The sequence below is a fragment of the Cinclus cinclus genome, chromosome 3, assembly GCF_963662255.1.
Source record: "Cinclus cinclus chromosome 3, bCinCin1.1, whole genome shotgun sequence".
NCBI lineage: Eukaryota > Metazoa > Chordata > Aves > Passeriformes > Cinclidae > Cinclus > Cinclus cinclus.
The window spans coordinates 62444505-62464658 of record NC_085048.1 but is presented as its reverse complement, the minus strand read 5'-3'; the positions used below and the strand labels follow the sequence as shown (position 1 = coordinate 62464658).

At 35.1% G+C, this 20154-nt stretch overlaps 1 protein-coding gene across 11 annotated transcripts in view; it reads right to left on the bottom strand.

Annotated features, from left to right (window-relative positions):
• REPS1 (RALBP1 associated Eps domain containing 1) overlaps positions 1–20154 on the bottom strand; it is a 59565-nt gene that overhangs the window by 24125 nt on the left and 15286 nt on the right. For 10 of the 11 annotated variants that reach the window (XM_062490089.1, XM_062490098.1, XM_062490090.1 and 7 more), the window contains exons 2-8: positions 19659–19782; positions 15692–15891; positions 8442–8595; positions 2260–2387; positions 1629–1791; positions 1259–1322; positions 250–404 (exon numbers count right to left, since the gene is read on the bottom strand). In XM_062490089.1, coding sequence (XP_062346073.1) covers positions 250–404; positions 1259–1322; positions 1629–1791; positions 2260–2387; positions 8442–8595; positions 15692–15891; positions 19659–19782 — 988 coding nt within the window. The remainder of the gene's footprint in view (positions 1–249; positions 405–1258; positions 1323–1628; positions 1792–2259; positions 2388–8441; positions 8596–15691; positions 15892–19658; positions 19783–20154) is intronic. The other variant, XM_062490094.1, reaches the window with a different exon arrangement.

Here is a 20154-nt window from a genome sequence, read left to right as displayed (position 1 = left end):
TCCTAAACCTTTAAAGGACACAGCATTTCCAAATGTAATAGTGTATGTGTACTGTTCCTAAATAACTGCCCTCTACAGAAATATGTACATGCTCAAAAAAGATTACTGCTTTGAGCAATAAGACTTCTAAAAATTGCACAATACTTTAGTTCATATTGACAAATGCTTTCTGCTCATACAAACAAGTATCTGCTGTAATAATTAGACCATAATTTTAAAACTGACATTTGTGTTGAACCCGTGTCTTACCCGTTGAGTCTTCCAAATCAATCAGTTTGGGCATTAAACTTTCAGGCAACTTTTCTGGCAAATCATACCCATTCTTCCTAGCAACTACCAGATGAAATGCAGCACAGAACTCATCCAGTGTCAGTGCACCATCTTTATCAAAATCTGACAGCTCCCTAAGAAGGAAAACTTAAGTTTAAATACAATTTCTAAAGGCTATTTTATTTCCAAAAGACAGGATTCAATTTAGCTACTTGGATGAGCAAAGTTTATCGTTCACTTTATCCTACTAAACACTTCATATCAGCATTACACATGCTTTACTCTTCAAAATGATGAGCCTTCATTCATAACAGCTTACAGATAATTTAAAGTCACTTTTATCTCTCCAGTTTTTAGCCCATTTAAGACAGTACTACACAATATTATTAGCCTCAGATTTTGGCACAGTATATATAATTATAGTGCTGAGGCAACATGATTTATTTTAAATGTGAAAATACCTGAAATAGAAACAAGTACACTGAAAGAAAGATAGCACCTGTCAAGGTAAGACATTTAATGATAGCATGCAATGATGCAGTACAAATTTCAGAATACAATGAAATTGAAGATTTGCACAAACTCAAAGCTGAATTTGTCATCATGTACCATAAATTTTATTTAACAGTGTGAATGTATACATTTCATTTAAATTTACTCAGACATAAATGAATAAATAAATACAGATAAGGAACTAATAAATTAAATTTAAATGCATTTTTTAACAATAAAAACCTCAAATAAATTGCTTTAACTCTGAAGAATTTGAAATTTTCTCAAAGTGCCTTGTAAATAGCACCAGCACAGACCCATTAAAACCCACTAAAGTAATACTGGCAATAAATATGAACAGGACTGAACATACTAGTGTAGTACTGAAATTTTACTTAACACTTTCTAGTAAGTAATTATTAGATGTCTACCAGATAGCTGTCATCTTTCTAAACATTTATTATTAATAATTACTTTAAATAATCATCACACTTACCAAATATGAGAAAGTTCAAGAATAGGTAGTTTTGACTTAGTGAAAAATTCTTTAGCTGCAGATCCTAAAAAATTGCAACAGTGTTTTTTAATATTTAAGGCATGTGAAATCATTAGAAGACTCAGATCTACTGTAAAGGTGATAAGTTAATTAGCAATGGTTCTGGGGAAAATGGCACTAATTATTAGGGTTAAATGAAGGGAAAAGGCAAATTAGTTTCTAGTATTTCTTGAATTACACTGAACTATAGTAGAATTTATCAGCAAAATGCAGAACTTCCTTCAAAATAGTATGCAAGCTTAAACACAAAATGAAGTCTTTGTAACCGAACTGATGCACCCACAATTATGTTTTTTAAAGAATAACTTACCTGGTATAAATCCATTTAGATCAGGTTGAATGGTTTTAAACTGATTAACATAATACTGCCTTTGTTCATCAGTTATTTTCCAGGGATCATCGTAACTACTTGATTGCCTACGAATTTCATTTGCTGTTGTAGCTGATGCTACAGTTCGTACTGTTGTCTGGTCCTGAAATGAAATATTTTTCCTCAGTATTATCTACCTAAAATGCTTCTACGAATCCTCAACTTCTTGCCTTCAAAATATAAAGCATAGTTAAAACTCACAGTAATTAAAAAACTGCAGGAAACCATCTCCAGGATAATGACAGGGTATTTTTGCACACTGATACGATATGGAATGACTGCAGGTATGTAAGCAGAAAAAAAAAAGTATGGCACATATGCATAAAAAGCTAAATACAGTCATAAAGTCATAATTGTTGACATTTTTTTAAATTCATAGCTTTCATGTAATCATTCCAAATTGAGGCAACTCAACGTAACAAGTATCTGCTGGGCAAATAGCACTGAACAGACTACAGCACAGACACACAGTAAACATCTGCAATGAAAATTATGAAGGAAATAAAAACAACCGCAAGGATTGCAACATCAATCTGAATGAGGCAAATCAAATACCAATAAAGTGTCACACCTGGACAGAAGCAGGATGCATGGCTAAAAGAGCACTGGTTGGTGGGGTATCTGCAAAACTGACCCAATTTTCTTGATGGGGTGGTGGTGAATGGCCAGACCATACGGGATCACTAGAAGCAGATGAGCCTGAAATTAGAAGAAACATTTCCTTCTCAAAAGACAGCCTCTAAAACTGAGAAAGAACTGTGGATATGGAAATCTGCCCTGTCAGAGATACACTATAGAATGATGAGAAAAATGAAAAGAGAAGTACATCAAGGTGACAAAGTTTACCCCCTGACATCTCACTCCTGCAGATTTTTACATTATGTTCAATCTGCACTAAAAAAGACAACTGAGGAATGAGCTTATTGCAACATGTGTAAAATGTAAATTGGATTTTACCCTTTTAATGGGTTTTGAATGAGTTAATAAACACTCCACATTTTCACTTAATTGAAATAAGCAACACCTGTATGGACAAATACTGTTTAAAAGTGGCATATAATATAATTTGACTTCATTATCAACATTAAACTTGTTTCATTTTTACATTTTAGTTTGCCATTCAAAGAACAAAGTCTTGGAAATTCCTTTTGGCACAAACAATCCTTTTCCTCTACATCATTTCTACACTAACTTAAGTCAGTTGCTTAAAAATGGGACAAGAATAATAAAAAGCATCCATACAGAATGCTGCTATCTGCTATTTAATAACTATCTGGAATAAGTGACATTCACCCAATGCCCTGCTATAATCTACTTCTGAAGAACTGCCAATGTTCAATATCTTAATATTAAAATAACAATGAAGCAGCTACAAAAAGATATGGCCATCCACCCTTCTACATACAAAATTGCAGTTGCAAATTAAAAATGTAAGGAACTCAGATCAGAGAGAAAACAATCAATTTAGAACAAATCTAGAAGAATCCCAGGACCCCATTCTACTCTGCAATTCCTGAAAGAAATGCTGAACTCCTTAAATTTAAACAACATTTCTGAAACTGATGAATCTACTGTTCTTGCACAAGTAAATGCTTTCTCTTCAAATATGCCAAATAAAGTCAAACTTAGATAAGAATTTTTGCCTTGTATACAGAAACAGACTTCCTTTTGAAAAACAGGTCAGCTTCCTGTTTCTGTAAGCCCTCCACACAACAAGAAATAGGACACTGATGCCATAAATTTAATCCTGCTAGTAATATTTAATTTCAAGCAATGAACACCAGAAATTTCTTGTCAAGATGCTGACTAAAAAAATCCTGTTATGACAAGTGCATTCATGTACAGGTAATCAATGTATGAAGCTGACAAACATCAACAGTTTCAGGTTCTTGAAGGCTTTATGACACTACACTGCAGTAAACAGAATGAAGGAAATATGAGAATCCATGAAGCACGTTGAGGACTAGCATCTTAAGTGACAGTATAATCGTTAGTATACCATACTGCTGTCTAATAGCTGGAAACACATAATTATTCTTTCATTCCATAAACAAAAAGCAATAAGAAAAAAGCCTAGAACAAGTTTATCTTTGCTCTTTTCCTGTATACAGTAGCCATAACTGTGCAGAACACATTTCATCTTGTACTACACTGAGTAAAAGTAGTATTCGCTGGGGGAGAAATTAATCTAATTGTTTTTTGTGGAGAATTTTTTCTTTATAAGTTAGCTTTAACATGATGAAAAGGCACTATTAACCAATAATTTTGTCTGAAATTCATCCTCCACTTGAGGAAGCTCTTTATGTGGCCTGAAGTTTCTAGTGACTTTATCCAGAAGTGCTGAGAATAAAGGTAAGGCATCTGACAATGCTTTATTTGCTTTGAGGTTCCCCTTCAGCAGTTAACCTAACTCTCAAACACTAGAAAAAAACCAAGAAAGCTCAGTCTCTTTCCACCTTGTCTCTTTCAGGACTATCAGACAGTCAGAGGCAGACAAGACCTTCCCATCAGTCCTTTCGATATGCAACACTCAAATTTTATTTTTGATACACTGACTTTCCTCTTCTCTGCCTCTCAGACACTAACATTATTACAATTAACCTTATATATGTTTACTCCTCCTTCACTTGTCTCAACAACTTATCCTGGAACAATTCAATTCATATCCCACTTAGCACAGCATCTGTTCCAAAGCAATACTTTGACACCAATGGAAACTCCAGTAGCACCAAAATGTGATACCTTCAGAGTACTTTACAGGTTATTGAAAGAACTGATTCCTTTCACCCCAGTTCAAATAATACCAAGAAGAACATTCTTGCTTTACTCTTCTTGTTATTGACTCTCCAGTGCAATGTTTTAGGACACAGGATGGGATAGCTGGAGAACACTGTACTAGTAACCATGTAGACATGGACCAACACACATACTCCTGGATTGCCACCAGCCAATAACTCAATGTGACAAAACCAAATTGGAAACAGGGATGGAAGAGAAATTGGAAGAAAACTGGGCAACAGAGAAGACTGAAAGCCATCAGTCTATTTTTATGATCTGTGTTCATTTTAACTCAATGAAGAAAACCTTCAGCGGTCTCTGTGCATCTTCATCAGTGAAAACACCTGCAACACCCCTTTACATAGAGAATAAGGCTAAGACCAATTATCAGCTTTAAACAAGATGGTGAAATCTAATGCTCTATGTTTAGTATGAACACTTAACAAATTCCTGTAGCTGCCCTGTTCTTCCTCTAGCTTGAATATCTTAGTAACACATTGATAACTTATGGAAAATTATTTTCTGCACAATAAAAGCTACCCCCTTTACTTTGACATATAAATGGAAATGCAATAAATGTTCTATCTAGTTTACACGTTATTTTTCAGTAACTAGACAAATATGGGTTTACTAGAACTAAATTTGCAGCTAACTTTGTAAACTAAGAAGAGTTTTCCTTATCAATCTGTGGTGAAACAAAACCAGAAGCTGAATACAATTCTGACAGCAAGATAAAATGCTGGAGAGCTCTTTTGCCTAGGTAAGAGTATTCCATAGCTTGTAACAAGGCTAATTATCAGTTATTGAAGCATTAACTAGGGGACAAAAGACTATTCAGTCCCCTGCAAGCCCAGTAAATATCTTAGAGCCCTGAAGATGCAAGGGAACTCTTAGCAGAGTAGACATGTTACACTTCTGTCTCTGAAGTGTTCACAAAATGCTACAAAATCCTTCCCAAAGAGAAAAGAAGCATGGCTTAGGGCTGCAATTTCTTACACATGTTCAGATATCAACACGAAACTGATGTCATGCCAAAGAAAGCTAACAAATATCCTAGGACAGAACAGAAGAGCTCAGATTTTTGAAATTTGTTTTAGATCATTGTTTGGATACTACCAACATAAATATCCTGCTTTGCTTCCAGTCCCAACAGACAAGGTAATACAAAATAATTTTCACATTCTGACATGCCACTCAACTATCATTTGAAGTAGGGAAGGGTTCTTTCTCAAGTTTGCCAATGTCAGCAACGTTGTAGAAGCTGGAGCTGTAATGCAAAATGAGATTAAAAGGAAAAGTGTTGACCATTAGTTTTTGCTCTCTTGTAACTATAGGAACAGGAAGCTCACATCTCACATACAATTCTGTTAGCTATAGGGTGTTCAGTCATCCACTGGATTATTCTATGAAGAATTTTTCAGGCTGCAGATGCAAGCAAGGAGATCCAGAGCAAAGACAAAAACTTAAAGAATCATGATCTTACCTTAAACTGCTAAATCAAGGGCACCTGAAAGACTTGAAAACTCAGGTTTTAACAGACTTCACTCTGACATTTCAGGATGAGACCTGAGCTAACTATAAGTAGTCTACACTATTTATAATGTAAATCAATGTCTGTCATTCAATTTTAATTCCTAACACTGAAGTAAAATAAATGCATCTTTTGGGGCTCTCTTTTCAGAAATTCTTGAAGAGTGATGGTAATAAGCCTTGGTTTCTCATTTCGTATTTGTAAGCACACTGAGCTAGTGTGACAATGCCTCAGAAACCAGTAATATGCATACGAAGCATTAACACAATCTTCACTGAATTACTGGACAACACAGCAACAAAAAATTACAAAATCCAAATTCTTTTGTTCTGTTGAGATGAGAACAAGTTTTCTTCCTTTTTTTTCCAAGAAATTGATAATTATAGTTATAAGTTATACTTTAGATTTCTAATGCAAGACAATGTGTAAGATTTTTAAAACCAACAACTGAGTTATTATCTAATAATTATTCTACAGCCTAATTCAATAGAGAAAGCACTGTTTAACTTTGTTCATAGTGGGAGTTGTTTAAATACATTATCTCCAACAAAAAGATTAGATTTTATTTTTTCCCTTCTGGTTTAAGCAACACGCTGTTTATTATCTGACCCACCAGAAACATCTTCACACTTGAGGTTCTATGATTACAGTTGACAACCTCATTATGTGAAATAACATTTGAGAATAAAGTGAAATCCAAGCAGAGAGACCTGGGTTCTCATTTTGCTTGGATCACAAGTGAAATGTAACAGCACTACTGAAACTATAACACTTCACGTGATTTCTCAAAAACATCTGGCACTGAAATGAAGATAAGCTTGTAGTGCTGCTCTTAAGAAAACTAACCAACAGTCTATCTGGTTCTATCCAAGTGTCACGAGAACATAATTTTTCTATGAACACTGTTCTTAAAATATAGCATCAAGAGAGGGTGGAAAAAAACTATGAATTGCCTCAAACAGCCAAAATTCAAAGCAATAATTAATTATCTGCAGTGCAAAAGGATAATCCACAGTAAATTACACTGACAATTTTTCTTAAAGTAATATATGAAAAATATCTTTATTATAACAGCTTTATCTTTAGCATTGCCAGAACAGACAATCCTTCTATAACAGCATCTTAGAATTACTTTAAATAAACTATGAATGTGTTCCAGAATGGAATATAAAATCAGGGAATACTGTGCTAGTTCACAAATATCCTCAGACAACTTCTGAAAAATTTACCCATTAAACACCACAGGGAAATCATTACCAAACTGAAATATTAACATGGCATTGCAACTTGATTTTTAAGATAACAATATTGAACTCTTCAACACTAGGAAAAGTGTGCATACTGGACTCCCTGACTTTCACAAGTCAGAAATCAGACATACTTGCATTTCAGCTTTAGAGAAACACAAGTCAACTGAACTATAGGAGAAAAAAAGGTTGAGAAGTTGAGTGCTGACAGTGCTTGGACTGAACCCTTAGAAGGAATTATATAAGCAATGAACAGGCTAATTTTTTTTTAAATTGTAAATTGACTGGGACTTAGTAGCAAACATTGAGTACACTGGCATAAGCCTCTGCATACAGCCCACTTCACTTCTAAAGGGTTATTTTCTTATCCAACCAATTTTTATAGAATCCCTGTCTCTCCATGGATGCTTAGAATTACAGAATGACAATAACTGAAAAGTAACAGACCAATTTCGGAATATCATAACTGAAATAAACCAAGCAATCACAGTTCAATCTCAAACTACAGCCTACAAAATGCAACGCTATTTAACAGTACCATCAAAATCAAAACCTCAATAAATTTAGCAACAATTGTAATTAAGACTACCGGGTATCAGAAAAGAAAACGTAACTTTTTAAAATAAGACCTATTAAGGGAGAAAACTTTAAAATCTGAATACAGTGATACAATAACAGGGAGAGTCTTCATGTTAAACGAAGAACGTTAAAGGATGAAAAGCTTCACTGAAACGATTTGTTCTACCTTGGAACTGCAGAAGCTTCATTTGTTTACATAAACTTTAAAGAAATCAAATTAATTGTTCTCGCAATTCAGCTAATCTACCAGAAATATAATTCAAGCAAACAATATATTATCTGCTGCCTTCCCTTGAGGCTCCCACATTTTCAGGTATACTGACAGCTTCTGCACAATTTCAACAGGATTATCAGTTTTGTTTAAAAAACTTTCCACTGGAAAACTTAAACACTCTCTTTCCCTCCCTTCAAAACCTTATCATTTCCCATGTGACACCAATTAATGGATGTGCCATACGCAAGACCACAGATTCCACAGTGCTGCTATCAACACAGACACTTGAAACTGCAATGAAATTTCCAGGACTGGAAGATAAACTGGCCTAAGCTCATTTATTGTATTTATTTAAGAATTCCATAACTCTGGGTTACTGCTGAAGCGTAACAAGACATTTATACCTGGTTGTACTTCACTAAATGGAGCCCAAAAAGGCCCAGGTCCAGCAAGAGGTCGCTCATTATTCCCTCCACTGGGATGGCGGTTGTGCTTCCTCCATGTATGTGGAGAGGTTGGTGGGGATTGCTGTGGTGAAACAACTGGAGATGTGGACTCCTAATAAAACAAAGAAATCTTTTTAAGTTTTTTACTACATAACCAAATACATAAAAGCTTATCTAAAACCATTATTTCTAGAAACAATCATCACTGCAGTTGAACTCTCATTTTAGAGAGTGAAAATTTTAGTACTTATTAAAATGAGGGAACAGAAGTAGTCAGATACAGTATAACTAGGACTGAACACATTCACATCAAACAATGTAATATAATACATTTTGAACTTGGCATTCTTAAATCAATAGCAATGCTGGGTTAAGTGACTTAGCTACAAAGGAAACTAGATTATTAAACTCACTTTCACTTGAGATAAAAGTTACATTTGAAACCAGATCTCAAAAGAAATACTTACTGTGCAATTTATTATCATACCAAATGTTAATCAAATGGTTCACAGTTATATACTTTCATTTAAAACCAGCCAGAATTAAGGATTGGTGGGGAAAAAAAAAAATCACTAAATAGGACATTTGGTTTTTTAAGATGCAAAAACATAGGTGAAATTCTAAAAAAATAATTACAGCAGCTAGGATATACTTCTCTGCTGTACAAGGTAATGTTACCATGATAGTAAGGCTCACACCTCTCTTTAGTCCCATACTGTACTACATTCTTCCTGAACAGGTGGGAAAAAAGATAATCACACGGTATGGAATCAGTTCTCATAAGACATTCAGATTACCACTTTATTTAATTTCAAATAGAATACAAAGGAAAAATAATTTATATTGCACAAAGTATTCATGTAGTAGAAAGTAATCGCTTCCCTATATCTTTATCTTTTGAAATTATTGTTTGCCAGTTCTCCCAGTTTGAACTGAGCTGTATTAGTGAAAACAAGTAATAGAAACCAAATCCTGAACTCCAGATATCCTGAAAAGTAATAATGAAGCCAAAACCCTCACAATCTGTTTCAGCAGTACACAGAAAGTTTGGTACTCTGTTTACGTGCTTATGTGCTAACACATGTTTATGTGTTAACATACTATCAAGTACCAACAGACAGATATATATCAAATGTCTTGGCCAAAATACTGACGGCTTGATGCAAGTGTAAAGAATGAGGATGAAAGCCAAAAAATGCTGGGGAGGAGGCAGGAGAGTAGAAACACCGACTCCCATTCAAAAGCAGTCATGGGCAAACACGATGAGATTTACTGAAACTGCAATTACATACAGGATCATTTACCCCTTGTATACAGGTTAACTATGTATCGGCCTTTACACTGGATTAAAAAGTTATCCATTTTACCTAGAAAACATGGTTTGTTGTACACAACCACTTCAGTTTTGTCTTGAGCTTCACACTTTAGTAAACAGAGGCAGAGTAGTTTTATCAGAGCCAACTCTGATCCTCAGCTGCAACACACATTTGTATAAGGTGAGTGTGTTTTAGAGTTTATGAACATGTTTGTTGCAACTGAGCAAGTACGGTTGTTTGCTTCCACCTGTCTGATCTATTAGTATAAGAAATTTATTTTCAAAGTCTGAAACATCCAGAATCAGATTTTCTAAAGATAATTAGGATACAGAACCTAACCGATCTACTCTTCCAAACTTTATCATGTAAGAGCAGTTTGCATTATTTAGCTTACTGGTAGCTCAGTCATTTGAAGTCACCCACCTAATCTCTTTGGGAACTTTGAAAATTTTACTCAGCATCTGCACACTATAGTAGATGTTTAGTAGATTTTTTTTTTCATAAATATTTTTAGTATTTTCAATGTAATTATATTTAAACCACTTCCCTTCATTTTCCCTCCAGACAAATGTCAATAAAAATCAAAGCAATTACAACATTCTGTATTTTACTATGTTAAGCCACGTATTTCATCTCTCTAAATGATTACAGAAAATATCTAAACAAAAGCATGCTGACAAAAATGTTTAACATTTTCATGTTAAATCAAACTAATAAGGACATCTTTGTCAATAACTAATAAAAAAATATAAAGTTATAGCTACCAGGCTAAAATTACGTGGTGCACCTTAATTAAGAAAAACAATTTCACATTTAAAAGCATCGTGGAAAAAGCATTATTTTTGTCAGACTGGAATTACAAAACCGAGACTTGAAGTACTCAGATATTTTTGAACTGACAAGAAGTTACTAAAAATAGCTGTTACTAAAAAAAGGCGATACAATACATGATTCTAAAGAGCCTTAGTGAAGACAAGTCAAACTGGCATAAGGCAACACAATCACGTGCTAAAGGGACAATACTGTCCAGAGAGATCTCAGCCTCACAAGGCATTATAAGCATACATGAGACAAATGAGATTATAAACCTTATCCTGGGTGTCACACATCAGGTCAGAAGAAAACCTTCTAATGAGAATTCCAGAGACAATGAAGGCAGACATGATACCTAAAGAGTCGCTTTAAAGGTGTTGTGATCCAGGTCCTGATACCAGCCTGCCTGCTTATGAGTTTGTCAACAGATCCATCATGAAAAAAAAGATCTTTGTAGAGATGGCAATTACATTGCAGAATCAGGTTTTTGTAATCAACTGGCCTTCACACCAAAGAACAAAAGGGCCCAAAGTTCAATGAGAACTTCTCCACTTATAGCACTAGACATTTTTCAAGGTGGGATGTGTGCTTCAGCCAATTGAAGAAAATAATAATTAAACCAGAGACAAATGAAAAAAGTGATCAATCACAGCATGAGAAATGATACTGACACTTTTATCATTTCCTCAACAAAGGAACTGCACTATATTTAACCTGAAGCTGAGCATACCTCAGTGGGGTGTCATACAAGATAGTTACAACAACATAGAGATTAATACAAGGATCTAAGGTGCAAAAGAGCTGGCTATATAAAGGGCAAAGTTGGACTGTATTAGAATGGGAATGGCAAGATTGAAGGGAAGTTTCTAACAATGTTCTTGAATGATTGATTTGGACAATAATCTAATTTGATACTTTAGGTAACTGATTATGCTCACTACATAGCATGCTTACGAATTGTGATAACAAATGTAAGGCAGCAGACAGATGCATCCCCTTCAGGACATAAGGAACAGTCAGCAATCAAATTTTAAAATGTAAAATACAGTTTGTCTCACACAATGAATGTTAATACCAAAGGCCATAAAGAGAAGACTGGATACACAGGTCAATTATCAGACCCCAGTATGTCAAGTATGACAGATTTGCTTTATTCACAGCTGCCAAGGTATATGAGGTGAGATATATCAAGCAAAAACAGGAAAGAACCCAAGAAAATAGCATTAATACTGCCGAAATATCACTTAGAACAAGAAATACAAATGCAGCAAAATATTTTCAACTAACTTGAATTCAAACTGGATCACAGGCAGAGAAGGATTAAAGATTACTGGTAACTGCTTTATGAAATGAAATTGAGACTATGGATTGTTTTGCCAAGCAAAACAGAGCTAAATTGGAATGCAATAGTTTTCCAGTAAATACTGGTAGTGCCCTGCAGCAAATACTAATGACAAAGTTGTTAAATGAACAGACTGAGCTAAGTGGGAATTCCCACCATATTCCCACTAAGGCCCTGGAATAGTTTTCCCCAGCAAAGCCAGCATGGAATAAAAGGCTTCCCAGTTTCAAGAGAGACCCCTGATCTTTTTAAAAACTCATCCAATAAAATTTCTTATAATAATAAAAGGCTAGATGCAAATGACATATGAGATATTTTCCAGCTCTGTGCTTGTAAACAATTTAATACCAGGTATATTTTACCTGAAATTACCTGTTCAATCTACAAACAGAAGTGTACAGAAATGAACTACTGGCAAAACTTTAAAGTCACACTAGTTTTCATACAGTTGAAAGAACTGAAATGATAAAATTCTGTCTGCTACAGGTACCAAATTTGAGCCTCTGCTCCTAAGGCTGCAGTGACAGCACTAAATCAATATGACCTGGAGTGCCAGTAATATGCTTAATGCACCCATAGGCAGAGAAGTACTTCCAGCTTAACCTTTTATTTTCACCTGGATACAGCAAGGTTCAGCCTGTAAGCATTTGTCAGACACGTGTTTTTCAGATGTTAAAGTCTCAAAATCTATTGAAGCTAAATACCCCCTTTCCCAGAAAAGAGGTGAAAGTACCCTAAAGCAGTACCTGATCAACACTGAATCATACTTAACAAAACTGAAAAAAGTATTTGTTTTTTGGCTTTAACAGCAGAACACAAAACTGTCTCCAACACTAAGAAGGTTTAGTCGCTGCTGAGCTACTTTCAGAAGACACAAAGTTCCTACTAATCTCAACAGTGTTGCTTCTTCTAAGAAAGTTTTCTGTACACTAATCTTTTTAGTAACATAGCTGCTACTACCAGGGTGTAGATACGTATATACACTGTGGTAGCACTCCTATGTCACCAAAAGTGCTCCTATAGATGTCACATTGTCAGCAGAAGTGCTCAGATCTACTTAGCCTCTATTTTATAAGAACAAGAAATTCTGTCAAAAGAAAAAAAATATTTTCAACCAGTGTTTTATCTCCACTAGGATGTGCAGTTAACATGCTAACCAGTGAGTGACTGCATCTTTCATTACTCAGCTAGACTCCTAAAATCAGTTCTGCAGCTTCCATGGCAGCTGGGCATGACTTCAGTCATCATCTAACAATATTAAAAAGATATAAACTCCTGCCCAGTGCTAAATTTATAAACCACAAAAGCTACCACAAAATAATTTATAGCCACTCTTTGGAAACACAACCTGACTGCTATTTGCTGATTCCCTGCCTCCAAGTAAAGTTCATTGAGGGAAAAGCTGAGATAATGCATTGATAAAGAAACAGTTTTAGCTAGGACATTTCAGTAGACAATATACCGAGTAAATTCTTCTACATAAATTATTTGTGATTAGAAGACATTATACTATGCATGACAAATCTCACCAATATGGAAAGCTGCCTGCAAATGAACCAGTTTCTATATACGAAAATTAAAATACCTTATGATTTCATACAAATATTTCAGCCATAGCACTTTAAGAAATCACATTTTCAAGTGCTGGTCACATTCTCAAAGCAAAAAACAGTTAAGAAAAAACAAAACCCCAAATTTGCTAATGGAGTATCTAACAAGTACAAGATAAGTTCCATGAGTGAAATATCCAAGTTTAACTGACATATTCCTCCAGAAAGAAGAGTGATCCCTATAAAAAAGACATGTGATTTACTTGTCAGACTTCATCTTCGAATACTCATTGGTCAAAAAGGTGGTATGAGAATTCAGAATCTGAAACCCTTTCTAGATTTTAAAAATCTGAATGGTATCTCCAGGTGAAGACAACTAAATCAGCAATTTCCATGAAAATATGGATAAAAGCTGTACCCATATTTAATAAAATAACCCAATTAGAGTATTTATATGGTTAAGTGAGAGATCTGGACTCAAGTGCCTTTCTCAGTTTATTTCTAACCTGGTACCTGAATCACTAAGTATTAGACTGGGACAAGAAGGCTGCATCAATGGGCTCATGGTACAGTCAGAAATGTAGCATCAGCCACAGAACATTCAGTTTTACAATAGGGTGCAAAATTAGACAATAGTTCCATGATGTTCTAGACCATGAATACAACTTAAAACTGCTGGACTCAACCCTGCGTTGTCTGTTATATTTGTTCCAAGTTTGTTTTCTGGGCCAGATCCCTCAAAGACTTAGATACAGAGGTTTTTTTATTCTGATGATCTCAGACAGACTTGTGTAAAAGAGAGATACCAAGTTGCTTTTATCAGCCAAGACAGAGAACTGAAATTGGGATGCACACACACTTTTATGAATACGTGGCTTCTTTATTCTGAACTTGAAGACCTCAAACACCAGATTTACTTTTCTTTATGTTATTTAAACACTGTGCTGCTACAGATTCCTGTATCAAGTTACAACTGTTCACTAAATAAACTAAACATCACGATGGAAGCATATAAAACAGAGTTTCAACCCAACTAAAATCTCACAGACTTAGGAAATCTGCAATGTGCAAATTTCTTGGTAGCTCTCTCAAACATAACTATCCAAAACTAGACAGCAAAAAGCTATTTTGAGACCTACTGTTAGCTCTTTTTTCATTATATTTCCCATCCTCCCTTTGAAAGAAAGGAAGTGGCAGCCAAACAGTGATTATGGATTTCCTCTGCTAATTTACTTTTTCTTTGTACTGGATCAGTCTGGGCTATTTCCATAGAGACTAATAAATGTTTATGAGGGATTCCTTGATTCCCACAGTGACTATGGGACATTTGCAAGTTCCTTGATTCTTCACAAAATAAGCCCAGAGCAAAACATACCACAGGGAAGAAAACAGGTCATTCAATCCATACACCCAGCAAAATTTAGCATTTGTACTCAGCTCTTGTTCGTAGAAAAGACAATCAGAAAGGACTTCCCCATGGAAAAAGAGCATCAAGATTGTAAACCCAAGGAATTATGTATGAGAAAGCAGAGAGTTTTAAGTCTTTACATGTTTCCTTAATTCAGACATCTTGTCACATAAGATGAAAGAACCAGTGAACAAAAAGTAATCAGTTTTCTCATGATTAAAACATAAGAAAAAAGGTATTTGAAAACTTCAGTCTGTTTTTCTGGTTCTCATGGTCTCTCCTTAACAGTTAAACCACTGAACAATAAAATGTGAGGCAGAGTGTGAAAACTTACAGAATTTTCTCTAAATACAATATTTCATATTTGCACGTATTGGAGCACGTTGAAGGGCTAGAAATTCAGTCTTCCATGGCACTCAGTACAACTGTTCCAATGACCAGGAAACTGATGGGAACTATTTAATAAATGGTCTATTAATACCATAATAACTACAATTTTGTATTTGCCATCCTAACTTACAAACTGAATTTCTTTTCTGTCTCAATTCTTTGTCCATTACTGCCAATATTTTAAACACAGATTTTAAGACTTCATAGAAGATGTCTCCTACATGCAAGTACTTCAGAGGCAGATATGATATTTGTGCACAATATGTATCAGTATATAGTTTTTTGAGAAATAATATTGAAAGTAACCTAGTTTATAAACCCTATCAAATTGACATCTACACAGCAAGGTAGTGATTAAGAAACCCATTTAATCTTTTAAGCTAATTTACCTGTTGATCAGTTGATGTACGCTGCTGAACTGCATCATGGCTCACAGAGCCTTTTTTGACTTGTATCCTGCCAGGTGGAGGAGGAGGAATCACACCTGAATATGAAGCTGGGTTATCAGCATCTGAAGAATACAAGGTTGTGTGTCTTGACTCTTGTTCATTCTTTGACACAGCAAATCTGGGTAGAGGGAGGTCCTTTACTGTTAAAAACAATAAAGCAGGACATTAACTATACATGAGTTTGATGATTATAAATAGAAACACTGTTCTGTTTTGAAGTTCAAATTTCACATGTTCAATTCCTTACACACTGAGATAGCTGCTACAGTCAAGCCAACACCTGGCAGCTGGAAAAAGCAAATACCCCTTCTGCATTCGACTTCATGATACTGCTACCCAAGTTCTGACTTTGGTACACACAGGCAGCTAACTTCACACTGCTCCATTATAGCTTTGCACCACAACTGTGCATTAAACGCAGCAGCAACCAGATAACCTGGATTTATATAATTTTTGTTAGTTTTGTCAGCATTTCATTACTGAAGCATGATTTTCAAAATTTATCTACCATTTCTAGTGCATACAAAGAAGTAGAGTCTTCACACAGAATGGTTCATCAGCAAAACAAGTGCTAAAATACTGCAGTATATTCAGCATCATCTTTTGGTGAGCTAATGTAATGTTCTCACAACAGATAATATAATCTAGTCATATCACAGAGTGTGACTACTGCTTAAACATGTCTATGCATACTTTTCTACAACAAAACCTAAATTAACTAATCGGGAATACTGGAAATACAACTGGAAATATTCCAATGTCACCTCACTTTGATATGGATAACTGAAATGCAAAGTTTCTACAAAATACTAGGAAGCCCATTAGCTTTATGTACCATGGGTCAGAGCAGCACAACATAGAAATGAGACTATGCAAATCTTCAATTTCCCCCTGCAAGATTTCTATCATTTTTATCCCAACTGCAATCTTCTTAGTGCACCATTTTGAATAAACACAGTTTGTGAATTTGCTGTACAGCTTACTTGGAAATTATGTCTCCAACACAAAACAAAATTACAAGCATGGCTCAAATTTAATTTCTCTTGCTGACTGCTTACATAAATTGCTTCTGGTACTGAGAATGAGTCAGTGGTACTACAACTATATTAAAACATGACATGAAATTGCATACTGTTTATTACATGAGCATTGTACCCCATCCTGCAGCAGGAAAGTAACATAACTAAACAGCAAACCACAGCCAGTCAAAGAAACACAAAATACTCTGCTGTCTTCCTTAAAAGCAAGACTAGATAAATATAGGTTTGTTTAGCTCTACTGAGTTCCTACGTGACTAACCTGCTATTTTTACCTCTCTCCTCTCTGACTTTTTCCAGTAACAGCAGAAAAATCTCATTTCAACACAAATATTTGTTACCATTCAGAAATCCCTCAATTACAAATGTGAGAGCTGTCATGAATGGAACTAACCTTGATACTGAATATATTAAAGAGCTCTCTGTACTTGTTATGGCCACATCCATCCTAGTATTTTCTTCCACCAAAAACTGCATTCCTTATTTAAAAAATAAATATGGCTTTGAAAGAGACACTGCTCATTCACATCTCAATTTTTAGCTTCCTGGAAAGAAAATTTTCTGGGACAAAGGAACAACAGCTTTGGAGGCCTGTAGTATAATAACTAATGCCACTATTCTTACTCTACTGCCCATCTGAGTAATCAAAAGAGCACTTAAGAATCAGTTGGACCACACTAATACTAGACTTGGTATTAAAAATTGACCGAGTTTCCACTCAGCAACTCAGATAAAGCTAATTTCTTGTCTACTGACAAGACAAGCACCAAAAGGCAAAAGGAACAAGTAGGAAGGTGAAAGAAATTCCCAAGATAAAAGAAAGAAGGAAATTAAGAAAAAAAATGAAACATATAAAATGGAGAACTAAAAAGTAGATGTCCAAAAATATAAACTTTAACTAATTTAAAATGTCTGAAGAGAGAAAGAATATTACAGCTTATTTTGGGATGGCTCTAACAGTTCATCTTCAAGACATCTTGGAGATGGAACGTGGGTAGAACTAAATTTGCAAAGCTCAGAATCATTTTATCAGCCTGCTGCATTTTAGTTGTTGGGTTAGCTGTTACAGCAACACTTGAATCATTCTAGAAGCAGGAAATTCATAGATAGGACTGGAACCACTGCAACCAAGGCAACAGACCATAGCTAAAAGCAGTTAGGGCAAAAATAAATGTTCTCTCTATTGTACTTGGTGCATTTTGTAGGCTTGGAACCAGTTACAGAAAATTATTCCTAGAAGTTCAGAAATCATTACAAGTATTTCTAATATTGTCATGAATCACGGAGATTATCAATGTGAAATTAAAGTTCCAATCGTTGTTCACTTTATAGCAACATATTCTATATTTTGAAATCAACTATGTACCTTCATTTAATTATTTTCTTCAAAATTCTTGTGATTTCTCTTTTTTTGAAATAGAAAGACTTCTTCTGGTTAAGGTACCTCACCTTAAAATAAAACCAAGCTTATAAAATCCCTGCAAAAAGCCTAGATATAGATTTGTCTTTCCCTTCTCCAACAGGCATATGATGAGAAAATCCACTATTGTTTGATCGAGTACCAGTTTTATCAGTTTTAACAGTTGAACGTTCTTTCTCCAGCTTTCTGATTTTAGGGCATTCTGTCACAACCAGCTAAAGCTTTAGATTAGGGAACACACCAGGAAAACCAGGGAAATAGTTTATAAACACAGTGGCTTATAAACAGAAAGGAACTTGAATACTAGTAAAACACTGAGTAAAACAATACACTTTTCCAAAAAGCTACAAAACCCCACGAAAGCAGTATAAACATTTTGTATGAGCCTAGAATAAACACAACTGTGGAAGTATAGACAGTGATTCCTTTATTTTTTATAGCTTTGTCAAATACTTCAGTCATATCAGACTGTTTTTAACAGTCTCAACTGCTGTTTAATCTATATCCTTTAGACACAAAAACCTCCTAAGACTTCTTTTATTTACTAGCATATAAAAATCATAACATTATTCTACAGACACGAAATCTACAAGTAAATTCACTCTAAGGCAAAACTGTGCTCCAAAGATATTTTTAACTTATGATTTGTGTACTATAATGCAAGGGCTATAGTGCCTTAAAACTCATTAGTACATCTTCCTACGTCTCTCTTCATCTTACAGAACAACAAGGACATGGATCAACTTATCTCATTCAGAAGGCTACAGGAGAGCCTCACATCAAAGCTCTTCCTGCTGCTCTAAACCATCTTCTAGAATAAGCCTTCCTCCTGTTTCACCTATTTCACCACCTACACCACAGCTGACCTTTGAAAAGCAGGGTAACAGGTGATTTGGCTGATAACAGACTTCAAAGATCTTTTACAGGCCAGGTTTTTCACTGATTAAAAATCTTAAACTAATCTTCCTATCTGCTCTTAGAAGGGAAAAAGCTGTCAAACCAAGAGCAAAGAAAAGTAATGTTAGAAAAGATAACCTTCCATTTGTCACAAACAAGACTTCAGAAACCCAGCAGCTACAAAAACCTTCAAATGCTGCATTCTTCTTCTTCTTCCAGTTTACATTACTCCTCTTAAGTACTTTACTCAGAGGACAAAGCACAAAATTTCTCACATCAGTAATCTATAGAATTAACTTGCTCCTACGTAGTAGGTACAAGTTTTTAATTCGTCCCATGGTGAATGCAATACTTATTTAATGAGTAAGGTATTTCAACTCATATTTACTGCACAGTAAGAAAACACACTCTGTCTCTCCACATTTTTAAATTAGCAACATGTATAAAGACATATCACACTAATTTACAAGGTTACTCTGTAAGAATATGTGAGCCAACTACCAATAACTGCACTCAGCAACTCAATCCCCACTCCCCCAGTCCTGTGATTTACCTGTATTTAAACTTTCCACTCTTAGAGGGAGACCAGATTGGGCCACAGCAACAAGTTTCAAAGCAATGTAAAACTGACTTCTTCCGAAATAACCAAGTCTTGTTGCACCACAGAGCTCCATAATCTGAAAGAAAACACAGTTACTTATAGAAAGACATTTTAAACATAGCTGCTATACAGATTTCATACATTTCAGAGCAGCATGCTATGTTTTCAACCATACTGACTCCATCCTGCTCCACAAGGATGACCTGCAATCTCACTGAAGGGCATTCCAGCTTGTGACAGGTCACTGATAAAACACTAAGCATGAAAAATTCCAAATCAGACTCTCAGAGCTAAATTATCCAGACTGCCTTTTTATTTACTGAGCAGTCTCATCTAGACTGCAATGCTCCAAATGAGACAGAAGATTGTTCTTTGAATACCACAGTGAAACACTTGTTGAAGTCAATGTAGATGGCATCACTGCTTCTCTCTCCTCAACCACAGCTCC